The sequence below is a fragment of the Balaenoptera borealis genome (assembly GCF_965194805.1).
Source record: "Balaenoptera borealis genome assembly, chromosome: 1".
NCBI classification, from domain to species: domain Eukaryota; kingdom Metazoa; phylum Chordata; class Mammalia; order Artiodactyla; family Balaenopteridae; genus Balaenoptera; species Balaenoptera borealis.
In genome coordinates, this window is record NC_138860.1 from 186,452,114 (window position 1) to 186,473,880 (window position 21,767).

Consider the following 21,767-nt stretch of genomic DNA (forward strand, 5'->3'; position numbering starts at 1 on the left):
TTTCAAGAAGCCAGCTATGTTTTAGAATGGTACCCATAAGAAATTTCTTTTATTGCTCTTTAAGAGGTTTATAGGCGACTTCTTCAAGTCACAATCTTATAGATCACTAGGAGAAGCACCATAAGATAACACAATATAGAAGCATCCTCAAATTTCTCTCTTGCTCCCTTATTCATTCTCCAAAGCACATCATGTTCCCTAAATTAATTTTGGTGTGTAGTCTCATGATTCATGGTCACCCTAAACAGCAATTCTAAATTCCAGTGCTAGAAAATAAATAAAAAGTTTTTTGAAGGTCCCATTCCTACTTAGTCCTCCATATATCCTGCTGAGGATTTAAAATCATCACAACTGAATATACAGCTAGTTCATTTCTACCAAGCCCCACCATACCTTGCTGGTGCAGTTATCCTACAGATGAAAGCATTTAAAAGAGAATGAAAACACAGGATAAGCCTCCAAATAGAAAATATTCTGTTTAAATATTAAGTCATAAATTGAATATGACTTCTCAGAGACAAGCAAGAAAACATTTCATTCTTTTTTAGGGATTCAAATGAGGTACTAAACTAAATTAAAGCATACAGTACCTAGTAGTTCCTTAGCTTCTAACCTAAATAATGAAGTCCCTTATACAAAAACTGTTTCAGCTTTAGTGTTCCACAGCTAAGGAATAAGAAAAAATAAAACTAGTTTAATAAGTATATTATTGGCCCACAAATCAACAGCATTCACCAAGGCAAATTGCTCAAAATACTCTAAAATGTACAGTATCCTATTTAGAAAAGATCATATAGAAAAGAATATGTAATAAATACACTTGGTTTTTATGAGAGATATAAAATAAGGTTCAAATAGTCAAACCTTAGGTCTTTGCAAAGACCTAGTTTTAATTCTAGCCTTTACAGATCTACATTTACTTTCATTCTCCTTAATCACTTTTATTTTCAGTACAAAGTCAAAGTGTGTTATACCCAGTATCTTATCTGAAAAGCTTTAAAAGGAGAAAGGCAAGATTATATAAAAGGACCAAGAGACCATCCTTCGTAAGCCACCATAAAATATCGTCAAGTACATGTGTTGAACAAATTTTCTCATGCAATGAAGTATAACACTTACCACCTCTGCCAAGGCTGAAATGACTTTACCCAGAGTTGTAAGAGACTTATTAATATTTGCTCCTTCCTGAAATCAACACCAAACATAAAAGAATTATGATAATTTCTACTATTGCCATATCATATATAACACATAAAATACTATTAACCATATGCTAGCATTATTTGTTTATTTATGACCACAAGTTCTAAAAACCTCCTTTAACCCTCAATCTTTACTCCTCTCCACTTGTTGACATGCCAGGACCACATGCCTAACTCGCAGTCCTGAAGTATCGTCAAGATGTCTGCGCTCCAAAAACTTACAGATGCAGCCTTCTTCCGACAACTCAATGACATGAAATTTCTCCTCCTGTTAAGCGTATCTCTAGAAAACTCCATGCTTGTTCTCACATCTAGATCTTGTGTATTCTTTTCCCATTACTGTCCCTTACTTCCATCTAACCAAATTCTGACTGTTCCTCAAAATACAATTCAATTTTCACCTTGACCATGAAGTCCACCTTAACTATTATCATGTAACATATCTTTGCATTGAAGTTACAGATCAGAAGACATAAAATTTTTTCTGTAAAAGGTTTTGTGGGCCATGTGGTCTCTGCTGCAACTTCTCAACCCTATCACTATAGCACGAAAGCAGCCACAGACAATACACAAATAGATGTAGCTGTGTCCCAATAAAATTTTATTTATAAAAACAGGCAGTGGGCTGGATTTGGCTTACTGGCCATAGTTTGCTGACCTGTGTTATAGAACTTTTTTTTTTGGCCGTGCTGCACAGCTTACGGGATCTTAGTTCCCCGACCAGGGATTGAACCCGTGCCCTCAGCAGTGAAGGCGAGGGGTCCTAACCACTGGACCACCAGGGAATTCCCAAAGAACATTTACTGACTAGGCTATTTGTTTGGTAAAATAAATACCTTTAATCGAGTCCCTTTGGCACCAGTTGAATCAGCTCGTTCACTTCCCGCTAGATCCACCAAGCTGATTTTACTGACCTGGTAAAGAACAATAACACTGGGGCAATTAAAAAATAAGCAAGGTAGAAGTAGAAAACATTTAGAGGCAAGAAATTAAAAGATTAAGTCATAGAGAACACTAAAAATGTTAATTAGACCTCTTATACGTGGCATAAGAAGACAAACATACTGCAGTCAATTTAAAGAGCATGCAAAAAAAGTTCATATCCATTACCTTGGTTTAAAAGAAGTAATTTTAGGATAAACACATTTTAAAATGATATGTCATAAAAATGTATAAAACTCATTAACCCATTAAATGGCATATTAAAGATGAAGCTTCTAGCAACTGGAACTCTCACACACTCCTGATGGGAATGTAAAATTTTACAATCGCTTTTTTTTCTTTAAGAGGCTCTTTTTATTTATTTATTTATTTATTTATTTATTTATGGCTGTGCTGGGTCTTCGCTTCTGTGCGAGGGCCCTCTCCAGTTGTGGCAAGTGGGGGCCACCCCCCATCGCAGTGCACAGGCCTCTCACTATCGCGGCCTCTCCCGTTGCGGAGCACAGGCTCCAGACGCGCAGGCCCAGCAACTGTGGCCCACGGGCCCAGCTGCTCCGCGGCACGTGGGATCCTCCCAGAACAGGGCTCGAACCCGCGTCCCCTGCATCGGCAGGCAGACTCTCAACCACTGCGCCACCAGGGAAGCCCTACAATCGCTTTTGAAAGCAGTTTGGCAGATTCTTAAGAAACTAAACGTACACCTACCATAAGACTCAACCATCCTACTCCTAGGTATTTTTTGTTGTTGTGTTTTATTCTTTTTTTTTTTTTTTTGGCCACACAGTGTGGCACGCAGGATCTTAGTTCGCCGACCAGGGATTGAACCCACACCCCCTGCAGTAGAAGCGTGGATTCTTAACCACGGGACCACCAGGGAAGTCCCCTACTCCTAGCTATTTACCAAGAGAAACAAAAAACAAGTATGCACACAAAGATCTGTATACAAATGTTCATGGCATTTTCATTTGTAATGATCAAAAACTGTTCATTTAAATGACCATCAACAGATGAAGTAATGCGCAAACTGTGATATATCTATACAATGGAATACTGATCAGCAATGAAAATGAGTGAACTATGGATACACACAACAATACAGGTGAATCTCTAAATCATTATGCTAAGTTGAAAGAAGCTGGCAGAAAATAGTACGTACTATATGATTCTATTTAACAAAATTCTGGAAAGTGTAAACTAATCTATAGTGACAGAAATCAAATCAGGGATTGCCTGAGGATGAGAGTGGAAGAGATTACAAAGGGGCATAAGGCAATTTTGGGGAGTAAAAGAAATTTTCATTATCTGAATTGTGGTACTGGTTTTACAGGTGTACAGGTAGTCCCCCCTTATCCACCGTTTCACTTTCCACGGTTTCAGTTACCCATGGTCAACTGCAGTCAGAAAATATTAAATGGAAAATTCCAGAAATGAACAATTCATAGGTTTTAAATTGTGTGTCATTCTAAGCAGCATGATGAAATCTCGCTCTATCCCGGTCGATGCCTGAGATGTGATCATCCCTTTGTCCAGCATATCCCACTCCTTAGTCACTTAGTAGCCGGCTCAGTTATCAGACCAATTGTTGTGGTATCACAGTGCTGGTGTTCAAGTGACCCTTATTTTACTTAATAATGGTCCCAAAGCGCAAGAGTAGTAATGCTGGCAATTCGGATATGCCAAACAGAAGCCGCAAAGTGCTTCCTTTAAGTGTATGCTGAGGTTGCTAATATCTACGGTAACAATGAATCTTCTATTCATGAAATTGTGAAGAGGGAAAATGAAATTCATGCTAGTTTTGCTGTTGCACTTCAGGCTGCAAAAGTTATGGCCACAGTGTGTGATAACTGTTTAGTTAAGATGGAAAAGGCACTAAATTTGTACAATAAGATATTCTGAGAGTGAGAGAGACTACATTCACATATCAACACCACAGTATATTATTGTAATTGTTCTATTTTATTATTGTCATTAATCTCTTACTGTGCCTAATTTATAAATTAAACTTTATCCTAAATATAAATGTATGGGAAAAAAACAGTATATATAAGTTTTTTTTTTTTTTTTTTTTAAAGACTTTGGAAAGTCCCCTTTTTTTTTTTTTTAAATGATTTTTTTTTTTTTTTAATTTATTTATTTCTATTTATGGCTGTGTTGGGTCTTCGTTTCTCTGCGAGGGCTTTCTCTAGTTGTGGCAAGCGGGGGCCACTCTTCATCACGGTGCGCGGGCCTCTCACTATCGCGGCCTCTCTTGTTGCGGAGCACAGGCTCCAGACACGCAGGCTCAGTAGTTGTGGCTCACGGGCTTAGTTGCTCCGCGGCATGTGGGATCCTCCCAGACCAGGGCTCGAACCCGTATCCCCTGCATTGGCAGGCAGATTCTCAACCACTGCGCCACCAGGGAAGCCCAGTATATATAAGGTTTTGATACTATCTGCAGTTTCAGGCATTCACTGCGGGTCTTGGAATGTTATCTCCGGCAGATAAAGGATGGGACTACTGTATACATATGTGATCCAGTTTTATACTCTAAATACGTGTTGTTTGTTGTACTTCAATAATACCTCAATAAAGTTGTTTAAAAAATTTTTTTAAAGCTTCAGGAAAGTTTACAGAAAAGTATCCAAAATAGAAGCTATGGTTATGGGTTAACATCATCATTTTTGTAGATTTAACATCAGGGAAGAAAAGAAAAAATGCTTTCACATAGCATGTTCCTTGGTGCCATTCAGACAAATACTGACTACTAAATGACATTAATATAGAACCTCTGGCTAGGCAGTGTCAAGTTATTTGATCACCTATATGAAGAGTGTATTTTGAAAAATAATCTTCAGCTAAAATGAACAAACAAGTCACCAACTAAAAGCTGATTTTAGTTTTTAGTGATATTAGCATCACAAAGTACTCAGTTTATAAGGCAAGATCTTTTATAACAGCCAGGACAATAAATCTAACGTCAGATTTAAAAATCCAGCTGCATGCTACTTAGGAATGTAGGCAGAGTAGAAATCAACGTAAGTCTATTATTAATGGTAATAAAAATAAAATTAACATTTATTGAGTGGCTACTCTGTGCCAGGCACTAGTAGATGCACTTACCCTATACTAATATTTACCCCTCTTCACCAATCCTATGAGGTTAGAGAAACTGAGGCACAAAGACTAACTTGCCCAACATAACACTGCAGAAAAATGGCAGAGCTAAGATCTAAAGCAAGCAGTTTAATCCCAAAGTCTACTATATTTAACCAACCACTGTAGAAAATGAGAAACTAACAAGCACAGGTATTTGAGGAACATCAGAAATGCTGTGCAGTTATTTTTTTCCCAAGAATAAAACACATCTTGTCTGCTTAATTGTTTGCTTAAACAGTTTAATTCCACAGTAACATTATCAGAGCTCAAAAAAGTAAAATACACATACCAGAGAAGTTAACAAGGTAATTAAGAGATTCCAGTCAAGAAGAAAAGAAAGGATCTTCTTCCCCACAGAACTGCTTAACTCTCTTGCATAGAGCAGTTTTTGAGACTCAAAAGTCTTGGATTGTTTTTTCTTAACCTTATTTTCTATCTTGCAATTTCACTCAAGAACCCACGCTCAAAACTGGTTTAGAGTGGAATAAAAATGATTAGTGGAAAGTATAAAATACCCTTCATTAAGTAAAAGGGCAACTTTCTTCCCTTCCACAAAATCAGAAGGTAGCAGGAGGGACTTCTGAAAATCCCCATTCCACACAACTCAAGCCCAGACACTGAAGTTCTCCTACCTTCTCAGTGGAAAGGTTGGTTTCAGTATCATGTTTCTTCTGGGTGAAAACAATGGTAAACACAGCATGGGAACGGCTACTTGTTTCATTCATGTTGGTAGCTGCCACTGTCCTAAAAAAACATAAATGTGACCACATGCAACAGAATCCTTAGATGAATGCTAAAATGACAGTAGCCTCCAAATTATAAGCATAACAATCACAAGCGACAGCTTTAAACTTACTCAGATTACAAGATTGTCACTTACACAAAATTGCTCTCAATATACCTTATCTGTGAACCTATCAACTTACCTGCCAACTCCAAAGGCACCCCATCAGAATCATTCTTCATACTCCAGCTATACCTTTAGAAACCACCAAGGCATTTGATTTTTATTCTTTATTAGGTGCTCAGTTATTCTGGAATCAATTACTACCATAGGCATGTGATAACCAACATTTTACCACAACTTGATGAAAACCTAATAGTTAAACTTAATCAAAGTTCTAACGTGTTTCAGCAGTGCACTGTTTGGATGAGAAGGATACCAAATACGCTGAGGACCCTGCTTCTCCAGCACAGCCGAAGGATCAGAGGACTCCACGGTGAAAGCAACTTTCATAGTTATAAATGTGGTCTCAAATCCTTAACCAGGAACAAAAGGCCTCAAAATATACCAAAGACCTCAGTCATCAGTCTATTTCCTACCATACCTGGCTTTGTTCCCAGCATCCATGAGGTCAGCAATGTCTGTGTAGGAAGTTACTGCCAACTTTGACAGATCCTCCACATATGGGCCAAGAAGTGGATGTTCACGCACACGCAAGTTACCCTTGTTTTTTGGATTCAGCAAGTCTCGTACTCTTTCACAGTAAATTTCCATGTAGCTCACCTAGGAACATATTATTAAAGTGATTTAGAGGACTTGGAAAAAGAAATCCTATACATTAAAATGATTTTAAAATCTTTTTATCTTTTCACCTTTTATTAAAAGCTCTACAATTAGAGATCAGTAACCTTTACAACGTGAAATACCAATTCCAGTCCCTTTTATTCTATTACCAGTAGCACAGATATAACTGAGTAGGTTAGAACCAGCCTTCTGACTTTCTCAGGAAAGAAAAGGGGGTAAACAGGCTCTCTCAGCACACAATAGCTCCTACTTGTCTTAGGCAGAAAAAAAATCATTTTTAGTAGTAACTTATCAGTTTTTAGTGTTTTGGTTTTTTTTAATGCATGCTGTTGTCAATAACTGGGGATTACAATGAGGTTACTCCAAAAGCTTGAAAACAAGATTTCTATTAGTGTTAAAACCAAGGAACAACATCAATATTCCAGAGCAGGGAAGACAAAAGAGATCTGCGACTCATACTTTTAAGTCTGGCCACATTGTGACCAAACATATATCTATCAGAAGGGGTAAGGGTTGGTTAGCATGGAACCTGATTGTTTGGGAGGACCTATCCAAGTCCCCTGGGGAAAGGGGAAGCCACAGACAGTACACTTCAGGAATTCTTGTCCCATCAGCAAGAACATTCCTATCATGGAAAGGGATGTATTAGGCTATCATTTCTTCATCTGAAGCAATTGAACATTTAATTTGTCTAATCAACTCCTCTCCAATTCCATACTCACCAAAAAAAAACAACAGGGTTCCAATAGAGGCCTGCCCACAGGAGGATAATATACCAGTCTTGCTAATCTGAGTGTTCTGGTCAGGGTAATATTTATTCCTCACGGGAAAGTAACAAACCAGCATGGTGGTTTCCTAACATCAGTCAAATGAGCTTCACTCAAGAGTCTGGCTTTGAAGGATCTACAAGATCAGACTTCTAAGCAATCAAGGCTCTGAAGTGGGAAAAATTCACCACAGTAAGCCTTATCACGATGCTTCCCTAGGAATAAAACACTTCTGTGTCACCGAGTTGTTCAATCATACAATGTAACTCCTGCATTCTTCAAGTTTAAATTTCTAGAGAAACATTTTCAGAATATCTGAAATAAAACTGTATCTCCATTCCATTCTCTTTCAGTCTGCTCTGACTATATTTATACTGTATTTTAAAGTCAGTTTTTAAAATACTGAAAACCCTCAAAAGATAAAGTAATTGATCTATTACAAGAATAAAACAACAGGACAACAAATATTCTTTCTTAAAGCAGCTTATTCTAGATGAGAAATTGAAATGGTAACTTTAATCATTCTTGTGTACTTAAAACTTGTACATACAATCCTGAATCCCAGGAAGATATTATATTTTCTTGGAAAACTTACTGTCCCTTTTCACACAGGCATGGTACTAAGAGGACCCAAATAACCTGAGTAAGGTTGATGTGCTCCGTTACTTATTCTTTAATATGCAAATCCATCTAAAGACATCACTACTTCTGAACCAACCATCATATACCCCACTTGGCAAATTCAATTCCCTGAGCACCATTAGCTTCCAGGCACTTTATAGGCCCTTGGCATACATCAGTAAATAAAGATCCTTGCCCTAATGAGCTTATGATTCTAAAAGGGATACTGAAAATAAACAACAAACATAAAAAATAAGTAAAATATTATAAAGTAGGTTAGAAGTGATGAATACTATTAAAAAAAAAAAGAACAGAGCAAGAGAGGTCAGGAGTGCTGTGGTAGAGGGCAAGTTGCAAAATTAAATAAGGTGGTCATGGCAAGCCTCGTTGAGAGGGTATGATTTGAGCAAAAGACTTGGAGGTGAAAACTTAGTCAAAAAGATATTGGGACTTCCCTGGTGGCAAAGACTCTGAAATCCCAATGCAGGGGGCCCGGGTTCAATCCCTGCTCAGGGAACGAGATCCCACATGCATGTCACAACTAAGAGTTTGCATGCCACAGCTAAGGAGCCCGCAAACCACAACTAAGGAGCCTGCTTGCCGAGACTAAGGAGTCTGCCTGCCACAACTAAGACCTGGCGCAACTAAATAAATAAATATTAAAAAGAAAGAAAGAAAAAAAAAGACATCCAGGAAAGAAAATTTCAGGCCAAAAGAAATGTAAATGAAAAGACACTGAGGTAGGAATGTTCCTGGTGTGTTCCAGAAACAGCAAAAAAAAAAAAAAAAAAGAAAAAAAGAAGGCCAGTGTCGCTGCAGTAGAGTAAATAAGGGAGAGAGGCAGGAGAGGAGGTAGAGGTCCCACCAATGTGAAGAACAACAAAGTATCAATTAGGGATACACTGTGCACTCCAAATAAGCCTGTGAACTCTGAATAACATGAAAGAAAATGGCAGCTTCTTTTATTACCTATAAGCTCAAAAACTTCAATCACATTGTCACTCTCCCTATCCTTTGAATTTATTTAAAATTTATGATATTTTAATAAGAATGATTAATAAAGATTACTGATTTTCATTTGCTATACATTTAATATTCAAAAAAGAATAGTTATAGGATGAGACAAGCTATTCAGAGAATTCATTTTAACAAAAAATATTTTTAGAGCAGCACATTCCCCTTTTGGTGCATGATAGTTACCAGGCAGAATTCTTTGAAATTTATACAACACTTTATAGGTAAAGAAAAAACCCAAAGCAGCTAAGTGGGTCAACTAAGAATTGCATAAGACCTATAGAAAGTCACAACATATACATTTTAAAAAATCTAGAAGTCACTTAAAAAACAGACTGATTTCTCAAAACAACAGGCTCATGTTAACAGAATGTTTTAATAACTTCAGCTACTATGAAACTGAATACCAAAAATGGGGATGTGTAAAACAACAGCTTCATAAAGCACTTGTACAAAAAAGTGGAAATGTTTATCAAATAAACTAACATAAATAATGTAATTCTACAGACCTCTTCTCAAAAGAACTAGGGTATATACACTGAATGGAGAATAACTTTCCAAGATTATAAACAATTACAAAGGGGAGAAGGGGAGAAGAGATTTGATTACATATATTTTAAAACCTATGCCTGTCAAAAGTCATTATTAATAATATTAAAGGGGGAAGAGTTCATGCAAATGAATAACAAAAACATTGCAATCCCAAAATGTAAACAGGCATATGCATAATTTACAAGATGTTCAATCACACTGCTATAATCAAAGAAATTCTAATTTTAAGAGTGAGAAAATTTCCCTTATTAAATTGGCAAAGATTAAAAAACAAAAATACTAAACGTTGACGAGGACACAGTGGGTGCTTACACCCTCCTGATGGAATGGAAAATTAGTATAGCCTTTCAAAAGGCCATTTGGCAATTCAAATGTATCATCTGACAACCAACATACATAAAAAGGAAATAACTGAAAATAAAGCCACAAACTTATGAACAAGGATTTAATTGCAACATTCTTCATTATAACCAAAACTTAGAAATAGCCTCAAAGTACAGAATTGGGGCAATGGTTAAGCGATCTATAGCTCAGTCATAATTCGGAACCATTTAAAAGTAGCATTTGAGAGAATGGAGCACAGAGGACTCTGTTTTTAACCCACGAATGTACGCACCTCTACAGAGTAAGACATTTCTTCGTTACAGTTGTCATTGATTTTCTCAAATAGTTCTTCACATAACTGTAGAAACAGAACGAGAGGCACGAAGAGCATAAATCAGAAGTACTACGTTACCCATGCGTGCTAAAGGGATTAGCGAGATCCCCTTTCTCTTTTTTTCTCTAAATATTAATGGCATCAACATCAAAGGTAAATGCTTTGAATGAAATGAAAGTTTTTAATACATTCTTCTCATCTAATCCCTATTGTCCCTCAACAGTATCACCTCAATAATGTTTCCTTAGAAAGAAAGCCACATATAGGGGAAGAGAAGGGATTATGTCTCTTCTATTGTTATGTCATTGATTTTACTTCATGTGAATTCAACTCTTCATATTATACTAGAATTAACTGTGACTCAACTATCAGTATTATAATTGTAGGAGTAAAACTACTATTAAACTGTATTTTGCACACTTATTTATCATGATATATAAATTTTATTATATGTTCTCAGTTACTATACACATTGTAAATTCATACATATATGCATAGAGAGAATATACACTATTTGAAAAGAGTGAATAAAGGTGTTTTTGAGAATAATTTTGATTCTATAAATGTTTCCCCTTTACCTCTGCCTTAAGATTCCAATCCCTTTTATGAGAGGCTGTTCCATTACACAGTGACATTTCTAACAGAAAACAATTTTTCTAGATCAGGAAAATTATAAAATTTCACTCTCCCTCTCCTTTGAATTTATTTAAAATATGTGATGTTTTAAATAAGAATAATTAATAAAAATCCACTGAATTTTCATTTGCTATATATTTAGTATTAAAGCAATCAATATACATTTGAAAAATGAACTACATGTTCATGATTCTCTAGAAGTCTAAATAGAATTTAAGATGGATTTTAAGTGGCAGTTTCTAAAACATAAGTCTTCTTAAAAATTCATACTTTGGCATTAAAATAAAATATTCAAAAATTCTACCAGAAAAGAGATACATATGTAACTATACAAGAATTCCAATAACAAACAAATTAAAGGAAAGAGAAGGACTATTTAATATTACTTGCTATATCTACAAACAATTATTTTATTGTCAAAGAAGTTATTACATAGTAGTAAAAGCAAAGACTTAGACCTGTGCTTGGCACATTATGAGTGCTACATTTAATGTTTTCTCTAATTAGCATTATAATTATTACCATTACTATACACAAAGAAGGACAATTCCCAAATATATGTCTCAATACAGACATATTTTTTACGTTAAAAAAAAAAAATAGGGACTTCCCTGGTGGTCCAGGGGGTGAGACTCCGTGCTCCCAATGCAGGGGGCCCGGGTTCAATCCCTGATTGGGGAACTAGATCCCGCATGCATAACGCAAATAAGAAGTCTGCATGCCGCAGCTAAAGATCCTACATGCTGCAACTAAGACCTGGCACAGTCAAAATTTAAAAAAATATATGTGAGTGTGTGTGTGTGTGTGTGTGTGTGTGTGTGTGTGTGTGTGCACGCTAGTATGTTCATCTTTTTCTGAAAATGTCCTAATCTTTATTAATAATAAGCATTTCAATTATATAGCTGAATTTAAAATTATAATCCAATAATCCATTCAAAAAAGTAGCTATTGCTCCCTTATATATTTTATTTTCAGAATATACCAATGGCCACACTAGGCCTACAGTAAAAGAACACTTTAAAATTAATCCCAAATATCATTAATAAAAGCAAACCACGTTCCTGTTACTAGCAAAAGAAGTTCTTCCTAAATGTACCTGTGTCACAACTTTTCTCCATTCCCAAACAATACAGAATCAAAAGACTAACTGCTCTTAAAAAAGAAAAAAAATCTCAGATTGTTCAAGCTTTAAGTGATAGAATTAATTTTAACAGGATAAAAGGAAAGGCAATCAAATAAGGCAATCAAAAAACAAAAATAAACACATTCTTAAGAGGTGATCTATATATGAACTTGGGAAAAAAAATCAGACCAACAACACTCACCAGGTGTCCCCAGGATTCAGAACAGAGCCTGGCACATACTATCACTTTTTAAAGAAGCTGATAACATTGTTCAAAAGATAAAGTAACATGGCATTGGATATACAGCAAAACCTTTACAAAAAGTCAACTTTCCCACCTTTAAAAACAGACATGAATACATATCAGTCTTTTCCATCAGACTATTAGCTCCTCTCAGGGAAAGGGATTTATCTTTGTGCCTTGCATACAATAGTCCCTGAATAAATGTTTGCTAATAAAAATAATTGTTAATGCAATTAAGGACTAAGAGTAATAATGAACAGAGGTTTTTCATTCTTCTGTTTTTTTGTTTTTTACCTGTGGAATGATGCCAGCCTGGCTTTCTTCTTGTTTACCCATCATTGTATAAGACTTCCCAGCACCAGTCTGCCCATAGGCAAAAATACAGACATTATATCCTTCAAAGGCATGTAAGAGCATTTCCTTTCCAATATCATTGTACACACGGTTTTGAGATGCAAAACAGGGATCTTCGGGCTATAAAGATTAAAAGGAAAAATAAATGGCATTTTATTCATATTCTTTCCTATGCTTATTTGATTACTTCTATAATAAATAAAAGTGTTTGAAATCAGAATAATCACCTAAAATATATTTTTTAAGTCCCCCCTACATATAGTTTATTTTTCCCATTAAATGCACACACACAGAGGCACTATCAGAGACATCCAGGCCAGCCATACATAAAAATATCTACATGAAATTATCTGACATGATTACATTTCATTTTCCATAACCTTGAAGGTATCACTCTTCCATTCACAGGGAGCTCCAAGAAAATTTTAAGTGGAAAAATGGGGCTGAAAGATCAAAGATCAAGTCCACATATAAAAATATTTCTTTTAATTCGCTCCAGGTGGTGTGGCTATTTCTCAATAAACACAGCTTTCAGTGAAGAATGTTTTCCAACCCCTTTCACAGGCCCTTCCCTTGGCAATTAGGCTTTGCAATAGTTTAAAACATCTCCTACTCTAACACAAAACAGGAAAAAAAGAACAAAAAATGCATAACAAAGAGATGCAGAAGCAAACTCTAGTTTAGGAACAATCCCTAGAAGCCAGCAAGATTTGGGGTCCTATAATCAGTAAGGGGATACTGCAAAGGGTCTTACTCTTTATTTCCCTAGATGTTGGTAATCTTTGTTTTCCCTGTGGATCTTCAGCCTCTTTCAAAAGGTTTAAAACCCACAACTGTTCTACCACGCTGCACCATGGGTACACTCACCGAGGTGTGAGACCAGTAGGAGTAGTCAAAGCTGAAGGACTTTGGAGCTTCCTTTGGGTTCTTTGGGTTAATAATACCTAGAGGATGAAAATGTTTTGATTTTATAAGTGACTCAGTTAAATGTTTTTTAGTTCAGCATGATGTTATACTGTAAACTCACAACAACCAAATCAGTAAATTCATACCACTGAATCTGAATAGGGCAATCGAAAAACAAAAATAATCACATTTTTAATAGGTAGGATCTATATAGAGAACTTGAAAAGAATCAGACCAACGACATTCACTAGATGTCACCAGAATTTACAACAGAGCTTGGTACATAGTAGGTGCTCAGTAAATATCTTGTGACTGAATCCTAGGTAAGTTAGCAGACAAAATTTGGAAATGGACCATGTTACTATTTCAAGGTGCTTCATAAGGCTTGAAATATTTCAATATATCAGAAATAAAAATTAGAAAATTACTGAATTAATCCAACCACTATTTAAAACAAATGCTTTTTAAAGATCCTATTATCTACTTAAGAAAAGCATTTAGTAATGAAGCATTCATTGGAAGGATAGTTTTATTTGTGAAATCCACAATTGATAATAACTAATACGTAAGTTATTAGATATATGTATATACGTGTGTACGTATGTGTGTGCGTGTATACACTAGAAACACAGACCTCTAAATCATCTGTAGAATGTCATAAACAGTAAAATTACTTTTGACTGAAAAGTATGAAGCCTCACTGTCCATATTAAAAGTGATTTCTCGGGACTTCCCTGGCGGTCCAGTGGTTAGGACTCCGTGCTTCCACCACAGGGGCACAGGTTCGACCCCTGGTCGGGGAACTAAGATCTCGCATGCCACACGACATGGCCAAAAAATGAATAAATTTTTTTTTTAAGTGATTTCTCATGTGATTAACCCAGTCACATACTTCAGGGACTGACTGAATGCTGAGGCTTGGCCTCTCTTCCTCCCTTACACACACAAAGCTTTAGCACCTCATATTTCACACGGAATAGAATCTTTGTAACATGTGGTCATGAAATCGCCTCAAAGCCCAGACCAACCAATCCACTGCTCTAAGGCAGGGCCACATCCCAAGCTATTTGAGATCAGGATTAAAAAATAAATCTGCCCCGGGCAGCTGTTGCTCAGGATACAAATAGCAACAGTTGCTACGGTGCTTAGCTCTCTCTCACTGGATTCCACGGGGTATGGCCACACTTATGTTCCAACCTCAAATGCTGACAGAGTATTAACAAGGCTCACACAGCACATAATCATGTGACAAGGAGACATGGTTCTAGAAAGAACATCTCCCCACACACAAATGGTAGCCTAAGCAAAGAAGTATACTTCTAAACAAAAGGCACTACCTACAAGATTTAAATAATAGCCAACATTCATGGAGCACTTACTCTGAGCTCTAAGTACTTTCTGTGCACAAACCTGTTTAATCCTCCCAACCACTCAATACGGCAGATGTTTTATTATCCCCATTTTATAAAGAAATCATCACAGAGAGAGAGGTTAAGTAACTTACCCAAGGCTACAGAGTTAGCTAGTGGCGATTCAGGATGTGAGTTTGGAGAGTCTAGTTCCTGAGCCCAGTCACCCATCAATTAAATACTCCCTACATGCAGCGATCACCAAGGCAAACACGGTAAGGCATTTCTATGCATATGCATACATATGTGCATGTAAATGCACATTTATGACCACTGCCCCCCAAAACTGTATCACAGGCACTGCTCAGAACTCTCCTTACAACATGTGAAATTAGGAACTATGAGAATTATAGTTCCTAAAAGATGAAAGACCACACACAAACTCTACCAAGAAAATGGAAATTAGTGTCATACTTCGTGAACCAGATTCCAGGTTTCAGTGGCTCAGCAATGAGGGCACTAACAAGATGTAGGATATGACCTCTGAAGTAGACTTTACCACTCAAAACCACGGTTAAAATAAACACTTTCTAACCTTTAGGAAATCCGCTGTCATAAAACTTTTAAGCCACATTTCATTAAATCTTTGGCTACTCACTGGTAGTACCAATTCTGCCAAGAATGATTTAAGAAAGGGCAAGTTTTCAGATCCTACTCCTTTGTTCCCTTTTCTCTAGTAAAGAAAAAGAAAAACTATGCCAGTGAGTAACTTCCTTGATTCACATGAAATCCTTTTCCTCTTCCTCAATATACCCTTCTCCCAGATCTTTGAAACTTCTGAAACTAATAAATTTTCCTAACTTCCATCTTCAAAACCAAGCTGCTTTTTATTTTTATCTTTTTTTTTCTTTCCAGCTATTATTCATTCCACTCAGCACATGGATGCATGAATTCATTTAACAAACTTTTTTGAGGCACATTTGCTGTGTATTAAGTGTTAGATATACAAAGAAAGATAAGAAAGATACAACCTTTTTTCTTTTTTATTGAAGTAACATTGGTATATAATGTTAGATAACTTTCATGTGCACAACATTATATTTCTACTTCTGTATACACTATACCAAACTGCCTTTTAAATAACTGCCTCCAGGCAACAAAAATATCTTTAACATAAATAAGTAAATCAAAATATAATTTTAAAGAGCCATTTATATAACAGTTATATCAAACAAGATGAAATTTACCCACAATATTTAAAAGATATTAATTCCTAAATGAAAGATAGTTATATTAAAGACACCTTGGAAAAATGCAAAATTCAATATTCTTGTTACCTGACTTAGGGGGGGAAAGTGTAAGCAGAAAGACTCAGAAGGTATGGGTCATTTCTATATGTTAGAATGGGTGGTAGTTACAGAGTTGTTTTATATTATTCTTTATATTTACATATACATTGTATTATCTTGACTATTTTAAATATTTACTAGCAAAAATTTTTTTAAACTCCAAAACTCTGCAAAGGAAAAAAACTGTTATAAGGATAAAGTATTAATGACAGCGCTTGAGCACATCAGAAGCCCATGAACTATTACTTCCACGGACAATGAATTAATATTTTCATATGTGCCAAAGGATTTTTCTTTCTGAATAACAGCTGTGATCCAACTCACTTCCTTTAACCCAACTAAGAAACAGGATGTTTCCAACCATTAATAAAAATGGGGAGGGGGGAGAGAGAACATGTAATAGAAAGGGTATAGGATTTGGAAACAAAGGACCAGCATCAGTAAGAACAATTAAGAAATATATTTAGATTTAGGGAATTCCCTGATGGTCCAGTGGTTAGGACTCTGCGCTTTGACCGCTGAGGGCCCAGGTTCAATACCTGGTTGGGAACTAAGATCCCACAAGGCACACAGCGCAACCAAAAATATATATATATATATATATACATATATATATATATATATATATATATATTTAGATTTTTCTGTGACCTTGGGTATTGCTACACTTTTGTGTCCCCTCTAAAACTGAGGTGAAGGGGCTTCCCTGGTGGCGCAGTGGTTGAGAATCTGCCTGCCAATGCAGGGGACACGGGTTCGAGCCCTGGTCTGGGAAGATCCCACATGGCGTGGAGCAACTGGGCCCGTGAGCCACAGCTGCTGAGCCTGTGCGTCTGGAGCCTGTGCTCCACAACAAGAGAGGCCGCGACAGTGAGAGGCCCACGCACCGCGATGAAGAGTGGCCCCCGCTCGCCGCAACTAGAGAAAGCCCTCACACAGAAACGAAGACCCAACACAGCCAAAAAAAATTAATTAATTAATTAATAAAAAATTTTTTTTAAAAAGAAAAAAAAAGAAAACTGAGGTAAGGGACTTCCCTGGTGGTCCAGTGGTTAAGACTCTGCGCTCCCAGTGCAGGGGGCCCAGCTTCGATCCCTGGTCAGGGAACTAGATCCCGCATGCCACAACTAAGAGCCCACATGCCGCAACTAAAAGATCCCACATGCGGCAATGAAGATCCTGCATGCCGCAACTAAGACCCAGCCAAACAAATAAATAGTTAAAAATAAAACTGAGGTAATACCTAGTTCACAGGATTAAATGAGTAAAGCACTACACAAATGTTAATTTTCAAAACTAGGTACTTTATCTTGTTTTAAATTCTCCCAATGTTTGGTGGGTATGATAACCATATTCCGTGGTTTTTAAACCAAAGCAAGAAAAGTTCACTGATAAATAAGCTAAAGCATAATATAAGAATTCTACTTCTTGGCAAGAGTCAAAATACTACATTGGAGTCCTTTAGATGTGCCATCAAGTCTCTGGTGCTCCTACCACATTAAAAATCCCTTCAGTACATGGACCATGTCTTATGGGTCCTCTACACTGCCCTACACCAAACAGGCACGCAGATGAATGTGCTCCACAGGTCATGTGTAACTTTAATTTCATTAAATCTTGTACCATTTTCAGGAACCTAAAAGGAAAAACCAAAACAGTATACACCTATGCAATATACACATAAAATACCAGTAAATTTTATTAACTTTCACAGTAAGAATATAGAGAGAATTCTATCACTGAAAAGACTGGGCAATATTTAAAACACAGTGATTCTTGTATCAAAGTCAACTGAGCTAAAACACAGTGTGCAGGACTTCTAATTTGTCTCCCAGAAAGCATGCACATATGACTGGAATTCTAGTAATTAATGAATATGTTCAACATATAAACCATATTTTCACCAATGTAAAAGCTATTATAAATATTTATGCCTCCCAGGGTCAAGTGTTATCAGTGGACAGAGTTTGTCTCAGAAAAATCAACACTTTTTCTTCAAGGAATGGACTCCTGGCATATCTTTGAGGACTACAGTCACAACATAACTCTATTTTAAGTGCTGTATACTTCATAGTGCTTTATTTCCTATAAAAATCACCATTTCATGCCACTTTTCAAGACCCCTTTTAAACTCCTTCTGCACCTGAGGCCTCTTCTTCTATCAAGATTTCTCTGGACACACAGTATACTCCACATCTGGACCCACCTCCACCAGCAATTCTCCACATCTGATCTACGTTGTCAGTTCTACTTTCAAAATGTATCCAGAATCCCACGACTTCTCACCACCACCATCAGTACCACCCTGGTCAAGCCACCATCTCTCTCACCTGGATGACTGCAATACCTCCTAACTGGGCTCCCCACTTTTCCCCTGGGCCCCTGAAAAGTCTCATCTCCACACTGTAGATAATGACCCTTCTCAGACGTAATCCAGATCGCCTCCACGGCAAACCTCAGTGAACCTTGCGATCATACACTGAACAAAACTCCACTCCCTCTGTGACCTCCTCTCCAAAGATTCAACCTTTACCCCAGTGCCACTGGCCTTCTTACTAAAGACACATTCTCATTTCAGGGTCTTTGTACTTACTGCTCTGCCGGGAATGCTTTCTCCCAGGTATCTGACTCGCCCACTCCCTAACTTCATACATTTCTCTATTCAAACATCACCTTATCAGACAGCCCTTTTCTGACCATTTAATTTAAATCAGCATTCACTTCACTCTCCATCCTCTTACTCTGCCTTATTTTTCTTCATTGCTCTCATGACCACCTGACTTATTATATGAGTCACTACAATGTTAGTTCCATGAGACCAGAACTTCTGTTTCATTCACTGTTCTATCCCCTAGCTCCCAGGACAGTGCCTGACATATGGTAGATACTCAATATATATCCAAAAAACTAATGAATATGTTAGTTTCATCTTTCCTTACAGATTGTCACTTCTTTGTGGCTGGAAACCAGGACCCCTCTTTCTATATCACTCACGGCACTGACTTCATAAGTAGGTGACGCTTATTTGTGAACTGGAATGTAGCTCTCTCAATACCACTTGCTTACTGAGTCTTTTCTCCCTGAGCAACCAACTAATTCAGCTTCTGGCAAGAATCATTAACCTCCGGGAAAGGAGGTATCTAAATTCCAGTCTAGAGAACAGAAATACAACAGGGGACAAGAGGAAAGATTACCAGGTTTTAAATAGTACAGGCAAAAGAAGATGTGCTGATGGAGGTCAGCAGGAAGGGCAAGGATAAAGGAAAGTACACTGGGGGCAGAAGAGTGGAATAGGTACTAGAAATCCCTCTTCTTCCCCAGGTCTTTACAATTGTCTTTTACACTTTGTATTTCACAGGAAATATGGAATCTCATGGCAGACAGAGGTATCTTACCACATTAAAATCTACTGCTGCAAAATTTTCTCCAGTGTCTCAGATATGACAAGCTTGCCTCGCATAACGAATCTTGTGTAGGTATGAAACAAATTCTTGACCTCACACACAAGACACACACCCAAGAGGCACTGCCATATGGTAAAAACACCAAAAGACGTAAATAAATGCTAATATTCTCAGCATTCATCTTTCCAAGTAGTTCCCCTGAAACATACACTCAATTAGAAGGGTGAGGTGCTCAGCACCTGGCTCAATGCCCAGCACAGAGCAGGGATTATATAGGAACTGGCTGAATCACTGTTGAATATCATAGCTACAGCCAGGATGGTGCATCACTCAAAGCCCAGATGTTACAACAACATCCATCCAGACAAGTCCATGTTCCTGATTTTTCTGCCTATCTTCCAGTAGTCCCTGCCCCTTTGCCCTGTGTACTTGTACTCAATGAGCTCCCAAGTCTGAAATAATGCTAGTTTCCAGGCTGACATTACTCTTTCTCAAAGGAAGGGTTATCACAAAAGATCCCAAGATCCTATTTTAAGAAAGGAAAAGTTAAGAGCCCTTTATTCACTGGGCATATTTACTGAGCACATTTATTAAGCACAAACTATGTACCAGGCACTGGGTTAGGGATACAATGGCAAGCAAAAGAGTTATTTCCACCCTTCTAGAGCTCAGAGTCAATGGAGGAGACAGACATATAATCACACAAAATAAATACATGCTTTCAAATTATGGTAAGATCCATGCTAGATAAGCATGGGGTCCTATAAGAACATATAAACAGAAACATATAAAAGGAAACATATATAAAAAAGACAATTTTTTAGTCAGTAAACTCTGATTTGGTGAAAGAGAAGGGGGAGCTGAAGGATAAGAAGGAGATAGTTAAGGAAAGCCAAGTGATGATAATATCAGCCAACACCTACTGAATGCTTACTATGTTCCAAGCACTGTGCTAAAGCATTACATGTACACACTCATTTAAACCACACAATAACCTCACGTTATTATCATCTCCATTTTACACTTGGAGCGCCTGAGTTGCCCAAGGCCAGAGCCTGAACTGAAATTTGGACCATCTGGCTCCAAGGCTCTGACCCACTGGGCAATGTGTATCCCAGGCCAGGGAACTGCATTAGGAAGCCCTGGGGCAAAAAGAAGGATGTGAAACCCACGTACTGGTTTGACAGGTGTAGCTCAAGTGCAGTGAGCAGCAAAGGGTAGAAAAGCACTAAAATCTCAGGGTCGTGGACAGACCTCAAGGAGCTGGTGAACCCCTGAGCAGTGAGAAGTCACTGGAGTGGCTTGATTACAGTGATGGATGGATTAAAGCATGGAGACTGGATTGGAGGAAAGCATGAATGGAAGTGTGGAGACCAATTACACAGAACACAACCACTACTGCAGAACATCTTTGCCATTTACATAATGCCTCCCATGAGAACTGCATCTGGCATCAGAAATCCATGAGTTTCAGTCTGTGGCATCTGTGGGGGCCTGGAGAAAGAAAGGTCCATTCCTATATCAAAAGCATTGTGTTTCTTGATCCAAAACTGAATTTTATCTTACAATTTGACCCAATATTCAATGATCAAAACCTGAGTTGATCTAGAAAATATTTCTATAAGACATTATTAAATATTTTAGCAGTGAAGGAAATAGAATACTGTAGAGGCTTTGATCTAACTCCACCCTAAGTATCCAATATTATCCTAGGGTCCATCTATAAACTCAGCACATAACTATCAGTAAGCCTCAGTTTTCTTATCTGTAAAATGGGTTAAATAATAATAGTGCCTAACTTTATAGAACTTGTTGGGAGGATTAATCACTAATCGATGTCAAGAGTTTAAAAAAAAAAAAAAAAAAAGAGTTTTAGCTTAGGGCCTAGCACAAAGTAAATATTCAAAATATTCTTTCATTTAGGAAATACTTGGGTGCCTACCATGCCCCAGGCCTGAAGGTATGTAGTGAAAAAACAGTCCC

At 37.3% G+C, this 21,767-nt stretch overlaps 1 protein-coding gene across 8 annotated transcripts in view; it reads right to left on the reverse strand.

Annotated features, from left to right (window-relative positions):
- Positions 1-21,767, reverse strand: part of KIF1B (kinesin family member 1B) — a 146,375-nt gene that overhangs the window by 94,603 nt on the left and 30,005 nt on the right. For all 8 annotated transcript variants that reach the window (XM_082352802.1, XM_082352801.1, XM_082352800.1 and 5 more), the window contains 7 exons: positions 13,644-13,720; positions 12,717-12,896; positions 10,378-10,443; positions 6,608-6,786; positions 5,912-6,023; positions 2,039-2,116; positions 1,120-1,185 (listed from right to left, as the gene is read on the reverse strand). In XM_082352802.1, coding sequence (XP_082208928.1) covers positions 1,120-1,185; positions 2,039-2,116; positions 5,912-6,023; positions 6,608-6,786; positions 10,378-10,443; positions 12,717-12,896; positions 13,644-13,720 — 758 coding nt within the window. The remainder of the gene's footprint in view (positions 1-1,119; positions 1,186-2,038; positions 2,117-5,911; positions 6,024-6,607; positions 6,787-10,377; positions 10,444-12,716; positions 12,897-13,643; positions 13,721-21,767) is intronic.